At 39.7% G+C, this 23,628-nt stretch overlaps 1 protein-coding gene across 1 annotated transcript in view; it reads left to right on the forward strand.

The window, feature by feature from the left end:
* The window catches only part of LOC132390846 (alpha-1,3-mannosyl-glycoprotein 4-beta-N-acetylglucosaminyltransferase B-like), a 195,777-nt gene that overhangs the window by 137,963 nt on the left and 34,186 nt on the right, over nucleotides 1–23,628 (forward strand). The window contains exons 8-9 of the mRNA XM_059963386.1: nucleotides 13,266–13,380; nucleotides 20,940–21,070. Coding sequence (XP_059819369.1) covers nucleotides 13,266–13,380; nucleotides 20,940–21,070 — 246 coding nt within the window. The remainder of the gene's footprint in view (nucleotides 1–13,265; nucleotides 13,381–20,939; nucleotides 21,071–23,628) is intronic.

Genomic DNA, 23,628 nt, shown 5'->3' on the forward strand with positions numbered 1-23,628 from the left:
TGAACAATTATAACCTGGTAGAGCAAATTGTCTATTTGCTCTGTGACATGTCTGATTTCTAAATTAAATGAAAGAAACTCATGTGGGATGTATAATGTTTGATATGTTTCACCGAATTACTGCCCATATTATGAAGGTGGAAACATATCAGAATGAGTTTTAAGACACTGAACAAAATGACCTTTTTTTTGATATTTGTTTTATCACCAGAAGCTCAAATCAAGAATTTTTTCGATAGTTGGTCAAAGTCTTGTTGGTATTAAAATTCCAAAGCGTATTCCAAATAGCATCTCTTGTATGTGTTTTTTTGTGTTGGTTACTATTTTGTTGTGTTGACAACTACAAATCTAACATGTATACCACAGACAGCAGTGGAGTTGGTTATAACAATGATTTACTCCAATAGTCATCTAATTTCCAAAGCTGTACACAAGCTCCATTGTTTCTGACAAGCCAGATATTGTACACAGGGCTATTCTAAAGAAAAATAATTTCATCTTTGAATTGATGCAGTATGCAATCATACAATTGCAGTTCACCAGACTGAACAAAGACAGCAATTTGCTCTCACGCGCTCTTCAGTATAACTGAAGCTGGCATAAGCTGATCTAAAAATTCACAGGTAGCTCAATTACTTTACACTTATTTTGCAGCACATTTGCAAAGGAATGATTGTCCTGTTTGTTCTTCCTTAAATTTATGATTAATTTATTTGAATCCAGAAAAAGTGATGCACCCAAAGAAAGGACACATATTCAAAGCTTTTATTATATAGTCATTGAAAAATTCAGTCTATTACCCACCTTATTTTAGTCAGGTCTCATACTGATGATTGCAATCGAACTACATGTATCTACATTGACTCCTTGCTTGGATTGCCAATATCAGGTCTGATTTTTATTTATTAAGGTAGAATATCCCACTCAGGATCAATAAACCATTTATTATTATTATTATTATTAAACAACAGATAATGCTATTTTCAAATACATATAATAATATTTTTTACTGTGTGACTTGCTTTAAAGTTTATTAGTGCTTATTCAGATATGTAATAAAACTAAGCAGCACATATGGTCAAATCCTTTGTAATTTATCATGTCAAATTTTTTTCTGATTTGCATCAGAGTAGTCAGTACTGACAAAGGTTAATTAGATTGTGTCCATGGCAGCAGAGGTTTACAGCAGACAATAATTCAATTCTGGTCTACAGATGACAAACAAATATCTTAAGCTTTGTTTCTGTCCTGGCTTGCTGCTTTGGAATTCATCTGGCAACCAGACTCTGAAAAAAAATAGCTCCAGTGAAAGACAGTCTTAAAGAGGAAGATGTGGTTTAAAGGAGACAGAGGACAGGAGAGAGTCAGTCATTCAAGCTTGGTCATATTGCTGGAGGAGTCTCTAATGCATGAGCAGCAAACCCTCCCTTGTGGCCACATCTCCACTCTCTATACTCTGCTTTCTAACTCACATGCAAACCTCAACCTTGGATCTCTGTTGTCTGTCCTTGATGACTGCACCTGTTTCTCCAGACGGTGATTGTCACCAAAGTTATCTAGTTACTATTGAGTGCTGAATTTCTTGAAACATTCTTTGGGTTTGAGGATCTATTGCTGCTTTGCCCTCTTTCATGTGTTGATCATAGAGTATAGCCTTCAACAGATGACTTCTAAGTGTGTACATTTGATGTCCCCCTGGCAGTGAGCCAGCAGGGACCCAGTAAGGATAGCACATTCAAGGACTTCATTGCAATGCACACCGGTTGCTGGAGGAACTCAGCACGGCAGGCAGCAGCTATGGAGGAGAATAAATAGTCACTATTTTGGGCCGAGACCTTAGACACTGCCTGCCCTGCTGAGTTCCTCCAGAGTTTTGTGCATTGCTCTGGATTTCCAGAATCTGCAGAATCTCAGAAAGGCTGGAGGAACTCAGTAGGCCAGGTAGCTTTCCAAGGCAACATACTTCCCGCATTTTGTGTGTGTTGCGTTTGATTTCCTACATTTTGCAGATCTTGTCATGTTTGCAGACTCTCTTGTATTTAAGATTCAAGAACTATATTACTGGCAATACTTTGCTCCAATCTCATCAAGCTACTTAATCTTAATTTCTGTGTGGAGCTCATGAACCTACTACAATGAAGAAGAGCACAAAAGACTTAAATTCTCTAGATGGACAAGTTTTTTTTCAAGTCCAGACTTTATTGTTGCAGGCATATGAAGAAAGTTAGCCATAAGTGACAGATCTTTGCAACATTCTTTTAAATTAGGTGGTAAGAGACAACATGTCAGAAGTGCTTATATTGCCCAGAGCTTCAATACTCTTGTAGATTTTGGATGTCGTTATCCCACACTGTAACACAACAACAGTTTCCGATACCAATTCTCATAAGGAATTTGGTACTTGTAACAGAGAACTTATTCATTGTGATCTGCAAATCAGCTGGTCAGTAAGAGATTGAAAATTCACGTGAACATCAAAGCATGTAGTGGAATGCATTGTTCACCTAATGCCTGAGGGCAGCCAGCCAGTGTCACCACACATCCTGGCGTCAACACAGCATGCCCACAATGCTTGATAGAACAACAGATACAACCATTGTTTGGTAGAATCTCAAATGGAGACAAGAGGGCGTACAGGAACAAGATATACTAGCTAGTTGAGAGGTGTCACAGCAAAAACCTTGCAGTCAGTGTCAGTAATTTGAAAAAGCTGATTGTGGACTTCAGGAAGGTTAAGGCAAGGAAACATGAACCAGTCCTCATAGAGGGATCAGAAGTGGAGAGAGTGACCAATTTCAAGTTCCTGGGTGTCCAGATCTCTGAGGATCTAACCTGATCCCAGCATTTCAATGTAGCTATAAAAAAGACAAGAGAGTGGTTATATTTCATTAGGAGTCTGAAGAGATTTGGTTTGTCAACTAAAACTCTTGAAAACTTCTATAAATATACTGCGGAGAGCATTTGACAGGCTGCATCACTGTCTGGTGGGGGCGGAGGGGGAGGCTACTGCATAAGACTGAAAGAAGCTAATAAAAGTTGTAAAATTAGTCAGCTCCATCTTGCCATCTTGGGTATTACCTTCCATAGTTCCCAAGACATCTTCAAGGAGCGGTGCCTCAGAAAGGCGACATCCATTATTGACGACCCTCATCACCCAGGACATGCCTTCTTCTCATTGTTACTGTTGGAAAGGGGTAAAGAAGCCTGAATGATTCAAGAACAGCTTCTTCCCCTTTGCCATACAATTGCTAAGTAGACATTGAACCCATGAACACTATCTCACTTTTTATAAAATATATTACTTATATTTTTGTACTATTTTAATCTATTCAATATATATATTGTTACCGTAATTGCTTTACCTGTTTATTTTTTTCTATATTATCATGTATTACATTGAACTGCTGCTGCTAAGTTAACAAATTTCACGACACATACTGGTGATAATAAACCTGATTCTGATTCTTACAACAAGCAACAAAACCAACATTTCTCCTTCCCACCAGAGATCTCGTCCGGAGATGGTGAAGCTACTTTTGTCACCTCTGTGCTTTACAGGAGGTCCTCGTATCTTTGACTTAACTGGTATATTTCACTTACTTCTCAACATCTGAATGAGAATTGTGTGGATGTTGTACGTGTGCTTGCACCCCCGTATCTTGAGAAACTCCAGTGATATCTGATCATTGATCTGAATTCTAAAATAATAATGGCTGTTCTCTTCCATAAAATATAAAATATTAGATACTAGAAATCAGAAATATTATCAGAGTGCAGAAAGTACCCAAAGTACAAGCTGTTTCTGGGACTAGAGAGTTTGAGTCCCTCTAGGGAGGAGACTACACCAGGCACAATTGGAGAGGGTGAAGACATGACCGCTAAGCTGATTCAGTGTGCTATGTGCATGATGTGGGAGGTCAGGGACACTGATGGTGCCCCCAGCTGCTACAGCTGTGGAAAGTGTGTCCAGATTCAGCTTCTGAAGGAGCATGTTGCAGCACTGAAGAAAGAACTGGATGACCTCAGGTTTATCCGCGAAAACGAGAGTTTTCTGGACAGGACCTACAGTGAGGTCATTACACCGAGGATACCGGAAGAGAGAAAGGGGGCGACGATGAGGAAGGAAAGTATGCTTGGAAGTTACAGGAGACCCCGGGGGATGTACCTCTCATAAACAGGTTCACCTTCTTGGAAGCTGTCAGGACAGAAGATACTGCCAGTCTGAGAGGCGGACAGGTCTGCGAGCTGAAAATTGGTGCAAAAGCAGAGCCGAGGAGTCAGACATCAGGAAGAGCCATGGTAGTAGGGGACTCCATAGTAAGAAAGGGGTTTCTGCGGCAACAGGCGAAATTTAAGGATGGTGTGTTGCCTCCCTGGTGCTAGGATCCAGGACATCACTGACCGATTGCAGGGAATCCTCAAGGGTGAAGGTGAACAGCCGGAAGTGGTAGTGCATGTCGGCACAAATGACATCGGGAAGAAGAGGAAAGACATTCTGCAGCGGGACTTCAGAGAACTCGGAAGAAGGCTGAAAAGCAGGACTTCCAGGGTGGTTATCTCTAGTTTGCTTCCAGTTCCTCGTGCTGGAGAGGGTAGGAACAGGGAGATAATGGATCTGAATGTGTGGCTGAGGAACTGGTGCAGGAAGCAAGGATTTACATTCTTGGACCACTGGGATCTGTTTTGGGGTAGGGATGAATTGTACAAAAGGGATGGGTTGCACCTTAATAGTTGGGGGACCAGCATTCTGGCAGACAGGTCTGCCACTGCAACATGGATGTGTTTAAACTAAGTAGTGGGGGGAGGGGGTGAACTGGAAATATAAGGATGGAGTTAAAGGGAAAGTGAAAATAAGAAAAGTTAAAAAGGACAACAGAATCAATGGAGTAGAAAGCTCAAGGAGAGATCATACAGTACGGCCAAGTGAAATAGGAATTGATATTAAAGGAGAGGGGAGTAACGAATTAAAAGTATTATATATGAATGCATGAAGTATAAGGAATAAAGTAGATGAGCTTGAGGCTCAGTTGGAAATTGGCAAGTACGATGTTGTGGGAATAACAGAGACATGGCTTCAAGCGGACAGGGCCTGGGAAATGAATATTCAAGGATATACATCTTATCGAAAGGATAGACTGACTGGCAGAGGGGGTGGGGTGGCTCTGTTGGTGAGGAATGATATTCAGTCCCTTGCGAGGGGGGACATAGAATCTGGGGATGTAGAGTCAGTATGGATAGAACTGAGAAATTATAAGGGTAGAAAGACCCTAATGGGAGTTATCTACAGGCCCTCAAACAGCAGTCTGGATGTAGGGTGTAAGTTGAATGAAGAGTTAAAATTGGCATGTCGCAAAGGTAATGATACAGTTGTCATGGGGATTTCAACATGCAGGTAGACTGGGAGAATCAGAATGGTACTGGACCCCAAGAAAAGGAGTTTGTCAAGTGCCTCCAAGATGGATTCTTAGAACAGCTTGTACTGGAGCCTACCAGGGAGAAGGCAATTCTAGATTTAGTGTTGTGCAATGAACCAGATTTGATCAGGGACCTAGAGGTAAAGGAGCCATTAGGAGGTAGTGACCATAATATGATATGTAAAGGGGGGTTCTTTTTTTTCTCTTTGTTACTGTTGAGAAAGGGTTTCTTTGTTTTGTTAAAAACAGGAATGTTTCTTTGTTGCGAGAGAGTGCTGGAAGCTTGTTTGTTAAAATTTACTGATAACGAGAATGGTATTCCTTTGTAAACCAAATGGAGATGAATGTTCTTTCTTCTGAGTCTGTAAGCTTTTGTTGACGGGCTTTTGGGGAGATCGGCGTGAGGGGGTCGAGAGAGAAGACGCAATGCTGTAAGCTGGCAAGGATCGGACCCCAAGCGGGGGTCCGAGGCCGGGAGGTACTCCGAGGAGGGGGGATGAAGCTAGATGTGCTTGGTTGACCACTCGGAGGGTCCTGAGCTGTTTGGAGAGTCGAGGAGTTCGGAGGGGATCGAATGGTGGCCAGAAGACTTCAGTAATTGAGCTCCAACGGTTGTGCACAAAGTGGTTTGGACTTTGATAAGTTTGGCGCCTTTTCTTCATTTTTTCTCTTCATATATACTGTATCATTATTAATCACTTAGTTATAGTAACCTTTATAAATTGTACTCATTTAATCGCATATGGTGTACTGTCTGTTTTTGGGCGAGGCGGGGACATCACACAGCATCCACACCAGCTGATTACCCAGTTTGGCGGGGCCGAAGGCTGCTCCCCCTAGACGAGAAAGAGTGTGAGCGAGCCTGAGGTGACCCAGGGGGTTACAGATATGTTTTAACCTACAATTTGAGAAGGAGAAGGGAAAATCGGATGTGTCAGTATTACAGTTGAACAAAGAGAACTATGGAGCTATGCGGGAGGAGCTGGCCAAAGTTCAATGGAACAATACCCTAGCAGGGAAGACAGTGGAACAACAATGGCAGGTATTTCTGGAAATAATGCAGGATCGGTTCATTCCAAAGAGGAAGAAAGATCCTAAGGGGAGTAAGGGGCGGCAGTGGCTGACGAGGGAAGTAAAGGGCAGTATAAAAATAAAAGAGAAGAAGTGTAACATAGCAAAGATGAGCGGGAAACCAGAGGACTGGGAAGTTTTTAAAGAGCAACAGAAGATAATAAAAAAGGCAATACGCCAAGAAAAAATGAGGTACGAAGATAAACTAGCCAAGAATATAAAAGAGGATAGTAAAAGCTTCTTTAGGTATGTGAATAGCAAAAAAATAGTTAAGACCAAAATTGGGCCATTGAGGACAGAAACGGGTGAATTTGTTATGGGGAACAAGGAAATGGCAGATGAGTTGAACAGGTACTTTGGATCTGTCTTCACTAGGGAAGACTCAAACAATCTCCCAGATGTAATAGTGGCCAAAGGAACTAGGGCAGGGGTCAGCAACCTTTACCACTGAAAGAGCCACTTGGACCCGTTTCCCACAGAAAAGAAAACACTGGGAGCCGCAAAACCCGTTTGACATTTAAAATGAAATAACACTGCATACAACGTTTTTTTTTGCCTTTATGCTATGTATAAACAAACTATAATGTGTTGCATTTATGAAATTGATGAACTCCTGCAGAGAAAACGAAATTACATTTCTGCATGCAACAAAAACATTTTGAACTCCGAAAAAAAGACGTTGGGTTGAAAGTTACTTTTAAGTAAAATACTCAATGTCTATTTGAGTCCTTCTTGTATTTATGAAAAACGCCGAACTTAAATTTTCCGCCAGCAGCAAACCAAAAATAACATCAGCCAGCTGTCAGCCTGAAAAATAAAAGGACTATTTCACTGAACAATGAAAAAATATGAATATACATAAAATAATAGGCAATTAAAATATTTATCATACTTGGTTAATGGGATTTCTGCTCCTGGACCTCAGCGCACAGCGTCTGCACATCAGGGCTGTATGACGTCACCTTCATCTTTACACAGGATCGCAAGCTGTCATCTGTGAGGCGTGCGCGATGTTTGTTTTTAATAAAGTTCATGTTGGAGAACACCTGCTCACTTACATATTTGGATCCAAAGATCGACAGGACTCAAAGCGCATACTTTTTAATGTTTACATAAATGTCGGGCATAGCATTCCATGTTTCGAACACAAGTTTGTCCGGTTTTGGAAGGTTTTCAATATCACTCCATTTGTGTTTCTGAGCAAGAACGGCCTTCTGACGGGCAACATCTTCAAGGTCTGCTGTCAAGCGTCTAAACTTAGACACCCATATGTCTTTGTCGGCTATGTCGGCCAGTTCCATCTCAAGATCAGGTTGACTCACACCTGCCAATGCAGTCGTATTCAGTAGGGAAGGATCGATGCTTAAGGGAGTGACCGGGAAGGATAATGTGTTTTTTTCCTCTCTGAACTCACAGAAGCGTTTCCCAAACGATGTTTGCATTGCGATGATTGCAGAATGTAAATACTCCGAAATTATCATGTCGTGACCTTGTTTGAACTCTCTCAAATTGGGGAAGTGAGACAAAGTGCCTTTCTGTAAATCTCTGGCAAGCAACGTCAACTTGCGCTCGAATGCCAAAACATCCTCCAACATGTGCAGGGCTGTGCGTCCTTTCCCCTGAAGAGCTGTGTTCAGCGTGTTCAGGTGCGCTGTCATGTCTACCATGAAGTGTAGCTTTTCCAGCCACTCTGGCTGTTCCAGCTCAGGAAAGGTGAGCCCTTTGCTGCCCAGGAAAGTTTTCACTTCTTCCAGACACGCGACAAAGCGTTTCAGCACCTTCCGTCTGGACAGCCAGCGATAAAAACACGTTGTAGCGGTGTCAGTAAACTGCAGTCAAAGATAGCTTTATTCGAACTAAACAGCCTTGCTTTTAAGCCTCCCTCAACCCAGCCCCCATGGACGCAGATGCTGCAAAAGACGCGTACTCACAAACCCCCGTAGGCTATCTCCCTTAGCCTGAACGCTGGCTAATTGTGAGCCGTTTCGGATGTGGCAGGAAATGTGTCGCTACACTTAGGTTGTACAAGATCACCATAATTACATTTCAAAAGCTAACAAACTAACATAAAATACATTTTAATTAAATACTGACCAATTATTTCCCAAAGCCACAGGGAGCCGCAGCACAGAGGTGAAAGAGCCACAAATGGCTCGGGAGCCGCAGGTTGCCGACCCCCGAACTAGGGTAAAGGATGAACTGAAGGAAATTTATATTAGGCAAGAAACGGTGTTGGATAGACTGTTGAGTCTGAAGGCTGATAAGTCCCCGGGACCTGATAAGAGGTGGCTCTAGAAATCGTGGACACATTGGTAATCATTTTCCAATGTTCTATAGATTCAGGAACAGTTCCTGCTGATTGGAGGGTGGCTAATGTTGTCCCACTTTTCAAGAAAGGAGGGAGAGAGAAAACAGGGAATTATAGACCGGTTAGCCTGACGTCAGTGCTGGGAAAGATGCTGGAGTCAATTATGAAAGAGGAAATTACGACACATTTGGATAACAGTAGAAGGATCAGTCCGAGTCAGCATGGATTTATGAAGGGAAAATCATGCTTGACTAATTTTCTGGAGTTTTTTGAGGATGTAACTATGAAAATGGACAAGGGAAAGCTCGTGGATGTCGTGTACCTGGACTTTCAGAAAGCTTTTGATAAAGTCCCACATAGATTTGTGGGCAGAGTACTGACATGGATTGAAAATTGGCTGGCTGACAGGAAACAAAGAGTAGTGATTAATGGGTCCCTTTCAGAATAGCAGGCTGTGACCAGTGGGGTACCGCAAGGTTCGGTGCTGGGACCGCAGCTGTTTACAATATACATTAATGATTTAGATGAAGAGATTAAAAGTAACATTAGCAAATTTGCCGATGACACAAAGCTGGGTGGCAGTGTGAAATGTCAGGAGGATGTTATGAGAATGCAGGGTGACTTGGACAGGTTGGGTGAGTGGGCAAATGTATGGCAGATGCAACTTAATGTGGATAAATGTGAGGTTATCCACTTTGGTGGCAAGAACAGGAAGGCAGATTACTATCTAAATAGAGTCAAGTTAGGAAAAGGGGAAGTACGATGAGATCTAGGTGTTCTTGTACATCAGTCAATGAAGGCAAGCATGCAGGTACAGCAGGCAGTGAAGAAAGCTAATGGCATGCTGGCCTTTATAACAAAAGGAATTGAGTATAGGAGTAAAGAGGTCCTTCTGCAGCTGTACAGGGCCCTGGTGAGACCCCACCTGGAGTATTGTGTGCAGTTTTGGTCTCCAAATTTGAGGAAGGACATTCTTGCTATTGAGGGAGTGCAGCGTAGGTTCACAAGGTTGATTCCCAGAATGGTGGGACTGTCACATGATGAAAGATTGGAGCAACTGGGCTTGTTTACACTGGAATTTAGAAGGATGAGAGGGGATCTGATTGAAACATATAAGATTATTAAGGGATTGGACACGCTGGAGGCAGGAAGCATGTTCCCGCTGATGGGTGAGTCCAGAACTAGAGGCCACAGTTTAAGAATAAGGGGTAGGCCATTTAGAACAGAGATGCAGAAAAACTTTTTCACCCTGAGAGTGGTGGATATGTGGAATCCTCTGCCCCAGAAGGCAGTGGAGGCCAAGTCTCTGGATGCGTTCAAGAGAGAGTTAGATAGAGCTCTTATAGATAGCTGGGTCAAGGGATATGGGGAGAGGGCAGGAACGGGGTACTGATTGTGTATGATCAGCAATGATCACAGTGAATGGTGGTGCTGACTAGAAGGGCCAAATGGCCTACTCATGCACCTACTGTCTATTGTCTATTGAGTCATGAAGACAGACTGAATGTCTGAGCGTCTCTTTTACTCTATGGTCGCAGAGCAGAGACGTATAAAACTAAAGGGCAAACACGAGGAAATCTGCAGATGCTGGAAATAGGGATAGGGAGAAGCACTGCCGACGTTTCGGGACAGGACCCTTCGTCAGGACAGATGAAGGGTCTCGGCCCAAAACATCAACAGTCCTTCTCCCTATAGATGCTGCCTGGCCTGCTGTGTTCCACCAGCATTTTGTGTGTGTTGTTTAAAAGTAAAGCGTGTGGGTTTAGGAAGAGAAGGGCAAGATTTGTAGGGGACTTGAGAGGTAGGGTTTCCATATAGATGGTGCTCAATACATGGTACGAGCTGTCAGAGGAAGAGGTAAAGATAGGAACAATTATGTTTAAAAGACATTTGGACAGATTCATGGAAAGGAGAGGTTCCGATGGATAGGGCCACATGAAGGCAAATGGGACTGCTGTATACTTCTATTTCTCTAAACATATCAACTCTATTTCTCCCTGATAGATATAGCCCATTCCAGTAGTTACTGTTCATAGTTTCCCACGAGTGTTTTATAAAGCAAACAACATATTTTCTAGTGTTTTTTTCAGATGGAAATTATACAAATTTCTCAGAGGCACTTCAATGCAATGGAACTATGAACGAGTTTTAACCAAACTGAAGAATACAATACTCTAACCTCCCTAAATCCTACCGATAAATGTGAAATGTCGAATTTTAAACTGATTGAATGTTTCTGTTTTTTTTTAAATCATGTAATTTGATCGATTGATTTTCAATGACATACACATCAGTGTTCATATTTACAATAAAATATTAGCATGTATTATTTTCCAGCTGGTAGTACACTCACTCATTAGCAGCAGTACAGCAATTCCTGTGGTGGGAGTGTGTTGTTACAGTATGGTATAAGAGCAGTCTTCATTCATCCATTTCTAATTGGAATTATATAATGGCAAGTTGAAAGAAGACATACATATATCTTATACAAACGGTTTGTACAAGCACTTGCAAAAACCATTGAGGATTTAGCCAATGTGTTGTTTTTTAACAATGGGTGCACTTGCCCCTTGTAGTAGAGCATCAAGTTTGGTAGCTTACAATGATTTAGTTGAAGCCCCGCTTATTATCTGTTTATTATTGATGTTAGACCAACCTTTATATTTTAATGTATTTCTTTACCTGTGCAATCCCTTAGCTGGTTTCCATCCCAGTTCACTAATTACATGTTGGACTGAGGTGGCTAATTAAAAATTGTGATTCAGACATAATCAGATTGATAGCTAACACACAGTAGCTGACAAATGAGGGGCTTCAATAACACTGGCTACTAGTTTGTTAGTGTTGGAGAACCTTTCACGGGCTTAAAAACTGTAAGTTGAAAGTAAACTGGGCCACTGTGGTTTAGCAAGAGAACGGTACTTTGAATTAATAGCAAAGGGATAAAAGCCTGGATTTGAGAGAACTGTAGATGATATTGTTTTGTGAAACCAGAGATTTTATATTAAATTTTCTCAGAGTATTCTCATTGACATTTTTCAACAAAGATTTTAAACTTCTGCTTTAATTTTTATCCAAAAATAAGCCCAAATTCAATGCACAGATTCAGTATGGTGGTACTTTTCTTCCAGGACTGAAATGCACTAAACTCCTTAAAGATGGCAAACCAAATCATTGGGATGCATTCTCTAGTCTAACTAAGGTGCATTGGAACAGGGCAAGTAATTTGCTTCTTTTCATCCTGGATAGCAATTGTAGTACTTAAATGGCACTGTCCGCCTCAAATGTCTTGAGAATTTATCAGTTGCTCACTACTGTGACCATGGGTCTGGAAATTCTGCTGGGAACAGTTGGAGAGAACTTCTAGATGCAGAAAGGAGCTGTTTCATTGCCACTGTTGAAGGCCAGGAGGTCCGCGGATGCTTTGCAAGGACCACTCTGGCAGCACCAGCGAAAGGAGTGAATTATCTCAGATAAAATACAGGCATGCAGATGGATGATTTTCTTCAGTGATACCGGTAGGATGGCAAACGCATCGGCTTCTCGGGGGGGGGGGGGGGGCAACCAAAAGCATTTTTTCTTTGTATGATGTGTTTTGTTACAATCCAAAGACAATTCTACTACAAGAACATCGGTGTAGCTGGACTGGTGTCGGCAGCGGAGCCGACTGGGATATTGTTTGACTGCGCTGCCCGCTACTCAGAAGCATTGCAGTCAGTGCAGTACCACCATGGAAGATTGTTGCATACATTTCACTTGCGACCACAAGACTCTGCTGGACCGCCATAATGTAAGTTGACGCAGGTCTGTTACCCTTGTCTGGCGGAGGGACGGACGACATGGAAGCTATGCATCAGCAGTAGCGAGGACTAGACTTCAAACCTCTGGCTTGCCTGCTGCTGCAGAGCAGGTGAGACTGCGGAATCGCTACAGTACGGCGTCTGCGCTCGACTGGGAACTGGCCCTCCCATTGGTGCTGCCCTCCCGTGTTCGAGCGGTGCAATGACAGGCTGGATTGTGTGCATACACTACGGTATTGGGAGAGTGTACCCTCGAGTGCCGGACATTGTCGCCCAGGGTCTTGGACTATATATATATATATATATATATATATATATATATATACATATGTTTTTATTTTCACATGAATATGCTTTGTTCACTTTCCTGAATCATGTTACTTGCTAATTTGAAGTTTGCTTACCATTTTGAATGTTGTGCACCTTGGTCCCAGAGGAACACAGTCTCGTTCAGCTGTATCTAATACATAGTGTCACTGATAATTAAACTTGATTTGATTTGATACTCCGGTTAGATTCCATACAATTCTGTGTAACTTTACAAGCTATTGTATTATATATTTCAATGTTTATTCTCTTAGTACATAAGCGCCGATCCAAAAGAGTAAGCACCTGTATATTTACTGGCAGTATATTAAAGACACAGTGTAATAATGTTTTGTCTTTGTGACAGTTAGAGGACGATATCGTAGCAACACCCAACTATTTTCAAACAATTCTGAATTTTGCTCATCATCAGCCTTCTGATGAATGGATGATCTTGGAGTTTTCCCAGCTTGGATTTATTGGTAAGCATGTTTATAATTAACTCTTTTATTTTGCAGAATAAATTTTCAGCAAGGATAAATTGACAAGATGCACTTGGCCCCAAATAACTGTATACGAAAGAGCTGACTGTAACATCAATTCTGATTTCCAGTCTGTCTGTGGCAACCTGCAGCCCTCCCCCTGCTTAGCTACTAACATTATTCTGCTGCCTTAAAAAGATTGATGAATTGCATTCTCCTCCCTTTGCGGAATTGAGTTCCAAAGACTCATGACTCACGGCCTCCTTTTAGCTTCCCCTACAATAGGGGTTAAAAGCAATACTGGCAAATACTGACAAGTGGTTCGTGCAAAGTTGGGAACATTTTGGGAAATTCTCATGGCAGTCCTTACAAATTGCAGTAAGGAACACTTTTCACCTCTCATTCAGCCTTTATCTATCCTGTTCTAAAAGCCTGTTAGATACCCTCCCATAGAGTAAAACTGATCACATCATTTACAAGGAAATATGGGCAGTCACTTACTGTAACATAATGTTACTCCGTTAAGTGAAAAGCTGAGGCGCTTAACTGGAGTTGAGAATGGTCTGGATGCATTGTTACAGGAACAGCAGAATATCAGACACGACTTCTGAAATTCAGTACTACTGAGAAGCCTTACAATGAGCATTTCAGCATTTGACTGAGAACCTTTAATTTTTCAGCATGTTCTATCTTTCTTCAAAACAACAGAAGCACACCTTTTGGTTAAGGAACTATTTGAACTTGGAGTTTAAGATATTAATCCTGATACTATGTAAATATTCCTGCATGATCCAGCCTTCCCAACTTTTTGTCTTGCACTATTTTGCCATTAAATTACTCCTTTTTTATCATTTCCCTTTACTCTTTTCTCACTTATATCTTCCTTGTCATCTTCAAAAATATTTTAGTTTATTTTTTTCCCTATAAAAGATGTGATGGAAGGTTATTGACTTGAAACAATAAATATTATGTAATCATGTTAATAATCTTATGCCTGTTACTAAGGTCATTTGTAACTCTTTGGCTGCCTCCAACATTGGGGCTAATGAAGCCAGTACAAAGACTGAGATTGACGGAGAGGATCATAGGGGTCTCCCTACCATCCATCAAGGACATTTATCAGGAGCACTGTATTATTAAGGATCCCACTCATCCATCCAGCATCCTCTATGACTTTCTACCATCAGGCAGGAGAATTCATAAAAACAAAAATGATCAGGATGGGAAACTATTACTTCCCTCAGGCCTTTGGGCTTCAGAACTCCCTGCCACATTGCATTCAAAGTATCTCTGTGTAATCTATTCTGAACCTGACAATATTTAATGTATGCACTTTACTTGGTTAATTTATGTGTAATCCACTTGTAGATTTTATCCTTACTTTCCTAAATTACTGTATGTTATATATGTGTTATGCGTATGCCCTAGTTCAGAGAAACATCTCCTTTGATTGTATACATATACATAGTTACAGTAGACTTGACTTGATGACTTGCTGGAAATTCACAGCAAGTCAGCCAGCATCAGTGAAGAAAGAAAAAGAACAAAGGAGAGACAATCTAAAATATTTCCTAGTGTAGATAATTATTGTAATAGATGTAAAACTGAAGTAGCTACTTTGTCACATATGTTCTGGTCATGTTCTTCATTAAAACTATTTTGGAAATCTTTATTTTCTACAATCTCTAAAGCTTTGAAAATTACTTTACAACCTAATAGATTAACTGTTCTATTTGGAATAGTTCCGCTTCATATTCAGGGTATTTTATCTTCAGATCAACATGTAATTGCATTTGTTACATTGTTGGCAAGAAGGGCTATTTTATTAAAATGGAAAGGTATCTCTTCCCCTACATTAATTGAATGGTTTTCTCAAGTAATGTTGTGTCTCAGCTTGGAAAAAATTAGAAGTAGAACTTTTGAACCTCGATTTGATTTTGAGAGAAGATGGGTTCTTTTGCCAAGTATTACCATTTAATTTGAATTATTCTATATGGTTTCCTTCCAATTTTATTATCTTTTAAAAAAAATGTGAACTGGCGGTTGATGATTTTTCCCCCTATATATCTAGATGATGGTTAAGCGTATTGCTTCTGGGGGTAGATTCCTAATGGGTTTTTTTTGTAGTTAATGGGGTTTTTTTTCTCAGTTAGATGGGGTTCTTTTTTCCCCTTTTTTCATTTTTATATATTATGATTAGTTTTTTTTTCTTCAGCTCTTTTAATTGTATACATATTAATTCATTGAAATTTTGTATTATTCTATAGTTGTAGAAGATTATTTATTAAAAAAAGATTTTAAAAATGAAAATGAAAGAAAAAGTCAATCAGAAAACAAAGGAGGAAAGGTAAATCCTAGCCAGTGATTGCTGAATTCTCAATCCCACCTCTTTCGATGACAAGCAAAGCATCACCATCAAGCAGAGAATGCTGGGAAAACCCAGCAAGGTGATCTGTAGAGGAAGAAATAATTATAGTTTCAGTACAGTAACATTATATCAGATCTTTAATGGGAAAAAAGTCAAAAGTAAAATATTTTTGAAGTAGAGTATTTTTGAAGGGAGAAAGGGGAAAGCTGAAGAAAGGAATAATTTCATGCCAAAGTAAACAAGGCAAAAGTTGGGAAGACAAGGGAAATGGATCAAAAGGCTGGATCATGCAGATATGTAGACAGAAATAGCAGGATTATTATCTTAACTCCATGTTGAATTAGGTCCTTAATCAAGGTTCTGTTGTTAAAGCCTATTTTGAAATAGAAGGGTAGAATTGCTGAAAAATTGAAAAATGCTGTTTTTAGAGGGGCCTGGATGTTCTTCATGAATCATAGAAAGTCAAAATGCAGCTTCAGCATGTGTGAACATTGGTCTATGTTGCTATAAACCATAAATAACAGAATTGAGATTCCTGGCTGCAATTGTACAGGGCCTGACTATTGTATACACCTCTTATCTCCTTGCCAAAGGAAAGATGAACAAGGTCAGATCGACCTCTGAGACAACAGTTTGTCTTATGAGGAGAGGTTAAGCATATGAAGGGCTTGAATGGGCAGAACAGTTTCAAAGGTAAAGGATTGGCCACTCAGGACAAAGTTGGGAAGAATTTCTTTTTTTCGCTGGGACTAGTTAGCCTATGGAATTCACCAGCCAAAAGGCCTTCAGAATCCCAGTCACTAAGTGTATGGAAGATAGAGACTTTACATATTAGTGAATCGAGGGATGTGGGATTAGTGCACAAAAGTGGCTTCTATTTCTTAGATTCTAATGGTTCACTCAGTGGTGTGGAAGGCAGAGGAAAACTGTGAAAGAGAATTAATGTGATAGCGAACCATAGCCTAGGAGATTGCATATGGATTGGAAGTGTCATGGGAAACTGGCATCCAATCTCTCTGACATTAAGGAGGCTACATTGTGAGCTACAAATCCTATTTAATGGCAAATTGAAAGTAGCACACAAATACTTGGAAGTGGGAAGAAGATGGGAAGCTGTGGAAAGGAGACTTGTGATTGATGGAGTGGACCATAGTGTTCTGATAGAACAATCCTTTAAAAAACCTGTTAATGGGGTAGAGGAGAAGTGGTGGACAAGATCATCTCACTTCTAAGGTTCAAAGTATACAACTCTGAAATTTCTCTTCTCTGGGTAGCCATGAAGCCAAGAAAGATAAGAAAGGCAGGACGGTCATTAACCGCACCCCAAGTCCCCCTCCTTGCACAAAAACAGAACAAGTACATCAACCCCCAATCCCTCCTCCTGCATAAAAAGTGAACAAAATGGAACTGACTCATCGACCCCCAAGTACCCCTCCTCACACAAGGAAAACAAGAACGATGGGGTGAAAAACACAGAATATAAAAAAATTATAAGACTGGAATAAAGTCTCTAGTCCAAGTCCTTATTCAAAACACAGAAATCCTGGGTAACATTCTCTGGGCACAGTGGCAGGCTCTCCCCTCTCTGGTAGCATAGCAGAGCGATCGTCAGTGATTAAAAGGCAGGCAGTTGGCACTCACCTTCTGCATTCACCTCGATGTTTCTATCTCCCTCGTCGCTTTAGTCAGCGAACAATAGAAGCTTTAATTGGTGGAATGGAGTTGAACATCAGCTCACACCCCATCCCGCAGCTTGCCCACCATGAGGGTCGCGCACACTGCCTCTGCCTCCTGGAATCTTTTTGGAGACTGCTGAGTGCAGGAACACCCAAACGATCTCCAAACAGCAAATCACAGCTCCAACAGTTCCAGGATCACATTCAAAATGAAAAACAAATTTAAAAGACATAAAGGAAGTGAAATACATGGTTTCATGATCTATCAAGAAGATGTCAACCGAAGGAGCATTGTATGCAGGTGCCATCTTGACTTGCCCTTTCACGGAATTTCTTCACCTAATAAAAAGGTCAAAGTGCTGACATTAGAATTCCTGGGTTCATGCCCATGATTTTCCCACTATGTACTCCCATTAGGAATGATCCCATGCCTGGACCGTGCATTCAACAACAGTTCAACATTATTTAACACAAACTATCGCTCAACGTCTACACAGTTCATCTAGTTAATAATATAAAAGTTCAATTAAGTTCAAAGTACATACATGTCACCATACACAACCCAGAGATTCACTTTCTTATGGGTATACTCAATAAATCCATAATAGAATAATAATCATAAAAGAATCAATGAAGGACCTCACCAACATGGGCATTCATGAGCATGCAAAAGACACAAACTATGCAAATAGAAAAACAAAGAAATAATTGCTTTTTAAGCAGTCCCTTGGGATTGAAGATGACTTGCTTCCTCACTAGACTGTGTGTGATATCTTTTAACGGAGACAAAATAGAGTGAACTTCTGGTCCAATAACAAGGAGGTCCAAGATAAATGGGGACAGAATTCTACCATACAAAATGCCACATGCAAATAATGCCTGCCAACCCCTCCCCACCCACACACACAATGGGGAAAAACAGACATATTCTTGCCAATAGCCTCTACGTCATCCTCACAACCCTAACCCTCCTTCCTTCAGTTTCCTCCTATTCCTCTGTTGGACATCTTCATCCCTCTAGTCCCTTCCTCTAAACAACTTCTCTCCTTCACTCAAGCATTTTACTGATCCATTCCCCCACAGCATCAATTCACTTGTACTCCTTTCAATATTTTGTGTCTTTTTTTTTGTCTGTGTTCTTGTATATTGTTATAACAAGCTTGAGGAGCACTGTTTCATTTTCTGAACGGTACATTGCAACTTTATGGGCTCAGTATTGAATTCCACAACTTTAGATAACTCACTTTTCCTATCTATTTCATGACTAGTCACTTCTGCTGTAAATCTCCTGTCTGTATTGGTATTGATATTTGCTGTTTCTTTTTTCTACCCAATAGCACAGGTTGACTTGCTGGGATGTCACACAGCCTACATTTTGAAGCATTGGCTCTCTTTTGCTTGCATTGTGACTCTCTAACTGCTTTTGTTCATTTTCTCTCTCTCTCTCTCTCTCTCTCTCTCTCTCTCTCTCTCTCTCTCTCTCTCTAATTGTTACCATTAATCCATTGAGCACATGACTTCAGCAACTTATCCCCATAACAATCTTGCCTTCAGTCTTTCTCTCTACAACTAATTTGTTTTCCTCCCCCTGAACTGAAAAAACGTGTTTGACCTGTGAGATATTGTCCCCGTTTATTTTTTCATAGATGTTGCCTAATCTGCAATGTTTCCAACATTTCTAGTTTTGGATTTCCAGCATCTGCGTACAGCAATGTATATGAAGACATGGAAGTGTTGATTAGCCTTTTTAAAAAGTATATATACTTTTGGAAATTATCTCTGAAAATGGTTTGAACGTTAACAGGAAAAGTAGTTTGTCTGGCACTTTGGAATGGGAATTTATTTCAAGGCTACAGAACTTGTTTGGTCTCCAGTGGCTTTTTGATGGAAGGACTTGAAGTAGCAGTGAGTTGGAGGCATTCATGAAGTTATTGTTGCCAGGAATAATAGGGAGCAGCTGATCTTGTCTGGAATACTTCATTTTCCCAGTTAGGGAAGAGAGGAGGTGAATATGAAAGGCACAAAAGAGTTTTTTGGGAGTTATAACAGAAAGAACAGAGGGAAAGATGCAAATCTATGTTTTATGCAAAGGTGTTTGCCTTCTCATGAACTAAATATGTCAGTCAGAATTAATGCTAATTGGCCTATCAAATTACTCAGTGCTTTGATTAAAGTTAGAATCGCTCACATGAGATCTCACACAGTTATTGATTTTCTTTTGCTTTGTTGGGTTTTTGAATTTGGTTGGCAGAGTTAAAAAACATAGTTTGATGTAAATCTCTGATTGTTTAAAAGCTACCATTGTATTTTTCAGTAGATGTAAGGTGAAAGAGAAATCCCCTTATGAAACTTTTATTGCATTATAGTGACAGTTTAGTAATAAGACTCTTATCAACTCTGTGTGTTGAATAATTTTGTTTTTTCTATTTGCCATTGTCTTGAAAGAAAATGGTAACTGTTAAAAATATTGGAAATCCTAGCATTATTTTGCAGGCTCTCGATATATAGTACAAAAAGATTCTATTGTGCTTCAAAACTTGGATTAGAATTTGGTTTGCAAAATATCTATCAGGTTTCATACATTTGTCTAGCCTCAATAGAATTGCAGTCTTTAAAGAGCTCCTCATTGATATCAATCTAAAGAAATGAATGCTGATATCTGAGCTATGTTGCCTAAGCTTCTTTATAATGAGTTATTTCAAACTGTTCTTGTTAACAAGATACTGATTTGAGGGTCCAGATGATACTTGTAACTCCTTTATATTTGAATATCAAGTCAGTTTTTTAGTTAGTCTGGAAGTTTATAAATTCATCACTGCCAGTAGTATGAATATAAACAAATGAAGGGGATTACAACTTTTAAATGTAATATTTTTGTAAAAACAAGTGTGGTTATTAATCAATTATTTAAACATATGGTTGACATTTTCTATATGAGATACTCGCTGTTCTTTATATTTGTTAATGCATCTACATTCTCATTATTCCACCTGCCATTAAATATCAGTTCACCAAAGTTTTAATTGACCAACTCTTGTAATTCAGAGATTTGTACTGCAGGATCAATTTACAATTATCGGTTTCACAATTCCCAATATACTTCGTCTAATTTAGAAGTGTTCTAATTCATAATACAATAAAAGCAGTGAGCTTTTAGAAGCCAAATTTGCAAGCAGAAGAAATGCTTCCTAAATCTACTCCTCAGCTTTTTTTCCAGTCCTGCCAAAGATATTTTGGCCTGAAATGTCGACTGTGCTTTGTTTCATAGATGCTGCCTGGCCTGCTGAGTTCCTCCAGCATTTTATGTATGTTGCTTGGATTTCCAGCATCTGCCGATTCTCTGCTTGTGAAATGTTTCCTATGTTACCTTAAAATGAGTCTGCTTTATAGTTATAAAATTACTTAAATTTTAGTCATGATTAAGATTATACCTCAACTATTAAGGGCAAAACCTCCCCATAATAACTGGAGAGCCAAATTAAAGCATTCTTCCTTTTGCTTTTTTTTTGATGTAGGAAAATTGTTCAAGTCTCCTGACCTGCCCTTAATCACAGAGTTCATTATCATGTTCTACAAAGACAAGCCTATAGACTGGTTACTTGACCATATATTGTGGGTGAAAGTTTGCAATCCTGAGAAAGATGAAGTAAGTCTATTTATCTTTTACAGTTAGTAGTAATCACAAAAACAATGAAATAACTCTACCACTGTTTCTATTTAATTTAATCTAATTTTAAATATTAGAAATGAAGGGAATCCTGGTTGGTTTTTGAAGAGTTTGAGATTAATGAAGGTAACTAATTATTACATTGTTATAATTAATCTACAACCAGTTGAAGAAAGCTGAATTATTTGGATAAGAAATTGATTTAAGTATAGAAGCAATATGTCTGAACTCTTGAATAATGTTCATTTCTAGTGCTGGTGCACATTAGAAGAATAATCAATTCTGCCTTCTGCTATGCTGCTCACATCCAGGAGTTATCTTGTCTTTAGTTGGTTAGAACTTGAAAATAATTTCCTTTCCATCTTGCCTTTTACCCATCCTTTATGAGGTGGTAATTTCTACCTCAGTATTTGTTCCAGGGATTCCCACACCACGATGAGATATGTAGAGTCACTATTCAAATTTGAGTAGATTATTCAATCGTGGAGGGCAATGCAGTCAAGCCCAATCCCACCTTTTCCAAAAAGGCGAAATACCATGTTAACTTCCCACAAAGTGAAGATCTGTAGCAGGAGTGCAAGTTCATAAAATATTCCTATCATTTCTGTTACAGCCAGACACACAATAAAACCCAGAAAAATCTTTCTAGAAGATTTTGCACCAAATGCAAAAAAAATTCCAAAATTCTCACCACCATATATTTAATACAATTTCATGATTTCAGCTCTTTAAGCTCATCAGAAATTCACTAATGTTTCATCACGTAGGGAGTAATTTATACAATTCCAAGTAAGAGTAACATTCTCGTCCACATGCAATGACTAAAGGGAGGAAGAAATAGCGCAACCCTGGTCGAAACTTTATCAAATCTGTTGCGGAAAATTAGAACAAGCCAAAAGGACATATTTTTCAATTGTCCCTGATAAATGTAGATGTGCCCAGTTAATGCAATCATGAAAATAGCTTTTTATTACTTATACCTTATCTATTAACTAGTTGTATTATGATTGAACAAGATTTCAAAAATACACTAGAGCTCCCATTAAAAAAAGTCTGTTTCCATTACAAAGTTAAACTATAGCTTAAAACCTGGATGCCTCATTGTTGACAATATGTGTGTCCAAACACCTTGGTCTAGTCATTCTTCTGTGTATGAAGTACATAGTGTCCACGTAAAATACACACAATTAGTTTTTGATAATATTACATTGCTTTTCACATAAGAACATTGGGCAGTTCGATAAAATTTCTATTTTCTCAGAAATTCAAAGGTGTGATATGTGAAACAATTCTATATTTCTAAGCAGAAGGCAAAATGCATGGTTAGGGGGATATTACTGTAACATTAAATTCCAAATACTTTATTCTGTATTTTCTACAAACACAGCTACAGTGTTTAAATACAATTGCATTATATATTTTACTCTTTTCCAAAAAGGGGGATTCTGGCTGGGCAGATTGCAGGGAAGGGCAGGTGATTTATTCTGCCTGGTTCCTAGTCAGAACATAAGTACATACTGTACATGTCTTAATTTTCCTTCAAGAGCTTTACAGCTTATATTGACAGACCATTAAAAACGTAATCATGGCCAAAACCAGAACTAGAATCAGGTTTATAATCACTAGCATGTGACGTGAAATTTGTTAACATAGCAGTAGCAGTTCAATGTAATACATAATCTAGCAGAGAGAAAAATATAAACTAAAATATAATTAGAATAAATAAACAAGTAAATCAATTATGTATATTGAATAGATTTTTTAAAAACATGCAAAAACAGAAATACTGTATATTAATAAAGTGAGGTAGTGTCCAAAGCTTCAATGTCCATTTAGGAATCGGATGGCAGAGGGGAACAAACTGTTCCTGAATCATTGAGTGTGTCCCTTAAGGCTTCTGTACCTCCTACCTGATGGTAACAGTAAGAAAAGGGCATGCCCTGGGTGCTGGAGGTCCTTAATAATGGACACCCAGGAACTTGAAGCTGCTCACCTCTCCACTTCTGATCCCTCTATGAGGATTGGTATGTGTTTCTTCGTCTTACCCATCCTGAAGTCCACAATCAGCTCTTTTGTCTTACTGATGTTGAGTGCCAGGTTTTTGATGCAGCACCATTTCATTAGTTGATATATCTCACTCCTGTACGGCCTCTCGTCACCATCTGAGATTCTATCAACAATGGTTGTATCGTCAGCAAATTTATAGATGGTATTTGAGCTGTGCCTAGCCACACAGTCATGTGTATATAGAGAGAGTAGAGCAGTGGGCTAAGCACACACCCCGAGGTGCGCCAGTGTTGATTGTCAGCGAGGAGGATATGCTATCACCGATCCACACAGACTGTGGTCTTCTGGTTAGGAAGTCGAGGATCCAATTGCAGAGGGAGGTACAGAGGCCCAGGTTCTGCAACCTCTCAATCAGGATTGTGGGAAAGATGGTATTAAATGCTGAGCTATATTCAAATTGCAGTGTGTTCAGATCCTTGCTGAGGCAGGAGTTCAGTCCGGTCATAACCAGCCTCTCAAACCATTTCATC

Source organism: Hypanus sabinus, chromosome 3, assembly GCF_030144855.1.
Source record: "Hypanus sabinus isolate sHypSab1 chromosome 3, sHypSab1.hap1, whole genome shotgun sequence".
Taxonomy (NCBI): Eukaryota; Metazoa; Chordata; class Chondrichthyes; order Myliobatiformes; family Dasyatidae; genus Hypanus; species Hypanus sabinus.